This window comes from Silene latifolia, chromosome 11 (genome assembly GCF_048544455.1).
Source record: "Silene latifolia isolate original U9 population chromosome 11, ASM4854445v1, whole genome shotgun sequence".
Classification (NCBI taxonomy): domain Eukaryota; kingdom Viridiplantae; phylum Streptophyta; class Magnoliopsida; order Caryophyllales; family Caryophyllaceae; genus Silene; species Silene latifolia.
In genome coordinates this window covers 113,270,609-113,273,682 of record NC_133536.1, presented here as the reverse complement: position 1 = coordinate 113,273,682, position 3,074 = coordinate 113,270,609, and the positions used below count along the sequence as shown (strand labels likewise).

The 3,074-nt window shown below is 42.3% G+C and overlaps 1 protein-coding gene across 1 annotated transcript; it reads right to left on the bottom strand.

Annotated features, from left to right (window-relative positions):
• Positions 1-2,069: 2,069 nt before the first annotated feature.
• Positions 2,070-2,821, bottom strand: LOC141613818 (uncharacterized). Its single transcript, XM_074432563.1, has 2 exons — positions 2,643-2,821; positions 2,070-2,580 (listed from the first exon to the last, which is right to left on the bottom strand). The coding sequence occupies exons 1-2, from the start codon at positions 2,819-2,821 to the stop codon at positions 2,070-2,072; spliced, it is 690 nt and encodes a 229-aa protein (XP_074288664.1).
• Between the last annotated feature and the right edge of the window lie 253 nt (positions 2,822-3,074).

Below are 3,074 nucleotides of genomic sequence, written 5' to 3'. Positions count from 1 at the left end.
CGATGCTTATTGGCCTTCTCTTTGTATTTAGCATTCGATTTCTCAATTTGGGCTCTCACTTGCTCACAAGTCCTTAGAAATGTAGCCTGCCTCTCCTTTGCTTCAAAGCTCATAAGGTCTTTCTTCGGAATTGGAACTAGATCAATAGGCAAAAATGGATTAATGCCATACACAATTTCGAATGGAGCACGCCCGTAGTCACCGATGGAGTCCGGTTATACGCAAATTCAGCATGTGCAAGTTTAGTATCCCAATCCTTCGTAGTCTTGCTCACTAGGCCACGCAATAAACTCCCAAAGTACGATTAGTGACCTCCGTCCGCCCATCTGTTTGAGGATGGTGCGAAGTACTGAACAACAACTTTGTACCCATCAAACGCCATAAAGTCTTCCAAAAATAACTAAGGAACTTCACATCACGGTCTGAGACAATAGTAAGGGGAATACCGTGTAAACGAACTACCTCCTTATAGTACAAATCAGCAACATTCGTAGCATCATCCGTCTTGTGACAAGGAATAAAATGAGCCATCTTTGAAAACCGATCAACAACAACCATGATCGAGTCTTTACCCCTTTGTGTTCGTGGCAAACCAAGTATGAAATCCATGCTCACTTCGCTCCAAGGTCTGTTTTGGCACGTAAAGGCGTGTCTGACCCTTTGACAAACGAGCTCTTTGCTTTCTGACACACAACGCACTTGCCCACAATTTCTTGGACATCCTTACTCATCTTGGGCCAATAGAAATGTTCACTTACAATGTCATAAGTCTTATTCGAACCGAAATGACCAGCCAAAGCTCCTCCGTGAGCTTCTCTAATAATCAACTCCTGAATGGACCCTTGTGGAATGCAAAGGCGATTTCCCTTAAACAAAAATCCGTCTTGCATTGTATAAAGTCCAGTAGGTTCAATCACCTCTTTAGCAAACGCCGGATCAGCCTTGTATAATTCTTTAATATGCTCAAAACCCAACAATCTTGCATCTAATTCAACCAACAAACAAGTTGTCTTCTGGATAACGATCGCCTACAATATTAGAATTACCTGTTTTGTACTTGGATGAAAACGTGAATGATTGTAAAAACTCGACCCACTTCGCGTGCCTTATGTTCAATTTTTGCTGTCCATGAATATGTTTAAGAGCTTCGTGATCAGAATGTAGCACGAATGGTTTCGGACGCAAATAATGACTCCAATGCTCCAATGCTCGTACAATAGCATAAAACTCTTTGTCATAGGTTGAATAGTTCAGCCTTGCACCTCCAAGTTTCTCACCAAATAAGCAATGGGTCGTTTCTCTTGGATCAACACGGCACCAATCCCAACGCCACTCGCATCACACTCGACTTCAAATAATTTCTCAAAGTTGGGCGGCGCTAAAACAGTCCGTAACACAACTTTGTCTTCACTTCTTCAAATGCCTTTTGAGCACTCGGAGTCCAAACAAACTCCCCTTTCTTGGTTAGCTCGGTAATTGGAGCCATAATTGAGCTAAACCCCTGGATAAAACGTCTATAAAACGATGCCAAACCATGAAAACTACGGACTTCGATCGTGGATTTAGGCACCGCCAGGCTTGAATAGCTTCGACCTTGGATGGGTCCATGCTTACTCCTTCTTTTCCTACAATGTAACCAAGAAAAACAACACTTGACACCATAAAAGTGCACTTTTCGAGCTTACCATACAGCTTTCGTTCTCATGACTTCAAATACAGCTCTAAGATGGAACTTGTGCTCTTCTTCACTCTTGCTATAGATGAGAATGTCATCAAGATAGACAACAACAAACTTGTTAAGGAACGGCCTTAACACTTCATTCATGAGTCTCATAAACGAACTAGGTGCATTACACAATCCAAACGGCATGACAAGCCACTCATACAACCCCTGTTTCATTTTGAAAGCGGTCTTCCACTCATCCCCTTCACGAATCCGCATTTGGTGGTAGCCACTCCTCAAATCCAGTTTAGAAAACACACATGAACCGGATAGCTCATCTAGCATATCATCAAGTCTTGGCATAGGAAAACGGTATTTAATAGTGATGTTATTCACGGCTCGCTATCTATGCACATTCGCCAAGTTCCCTCTTTTTTGGTACCAAAAGAGCTGGTACAGCACACGGACTCAAGCTTTCTTTCACATATCCTCTGTCTATCAGTTCTTGCACTTGTCTCTGTAATTCCTTAGCCTCTTCAGGATTACATCGATAGGCTGGTTTATTAGGTAACGCAGCCCCTGGAAGTAAGTCAATTTGGTGCTCAATCCATCTCTTCGGTGGTAACCCATCGTAACTCGTCGGGAAACACATCATCAACTCAACTAATAACTCCCGAATCCTCGCATCATTACTCTCCATTTTTGTCACCTCTCGAACAACCAATAGGTATGCTGGTTCCCCTCGCGCCACAACCTCCTCGGCCTCGTTTGCATCTAAAAACAAACTGTCTTTTGCAATAGGTTTGTTATATTTGGTTGGTGACAATGGTTTCAAATGATACTTAGCTTTCCCTTTAGAAACAACATAAACATTACTTCGTCCGTCATGTTCCACCTTCCTATCATATTGCCACGGTCTGCCAAAAAAATATGGCAGGCATTCATCGGGATTACGTCACATAATATCTCATCTTTATACGGTCCCAATTGCAAAGAAATTAAAGCCTGTTTCTTTACCATAACCCCATTATTCCCATCAAGCCAATGTAGTTTATATGGTTTAGGATGGTTCTTAGTAGGCAATTTCAGTTTAGCAACGACATCCTTAGCTATAACATTGGTACAAGAGCCACTATCAATAATAAGAGTGCAAATCATTTTTTTACCTTACAACAGGAATGAAACAATTGCTCCCTTTGCTCGTGCTCGATTTGAGCAGCCTCGGTGTGGAGGTTTCTAAGCACCAATGCTCCTTTCTCCTCGTCACTGTAAGGCTCCACCTCATGTACTTCTTCCCCACCACTCTCATCTTCGACATCAATAGGCCCCGATTCGAATGCTGGGACAACGAAATTTGGAATTAAGTTAATCAATTCTTGAATTGTCAGAGCTTTCTTTTGCGGACACTCAT

Excerpts from the sequence above, each read along its gene's own strand:
- LOC141613818 (XM_074432563.1), bottom strand. The coding sequence starts at position 2,821 with ATGATTTGCACTCTTATTATTGATAGTGGCTCTTGTACCAATGTTATA. Across the intron at positions 2,581-2,642 it reads ATTTCTTTGCAATTGGGACC|ACCGTGGCAATATGATAGGA; the intron begins GTATAAAGATGA and ends TTTTTTTGGCAG.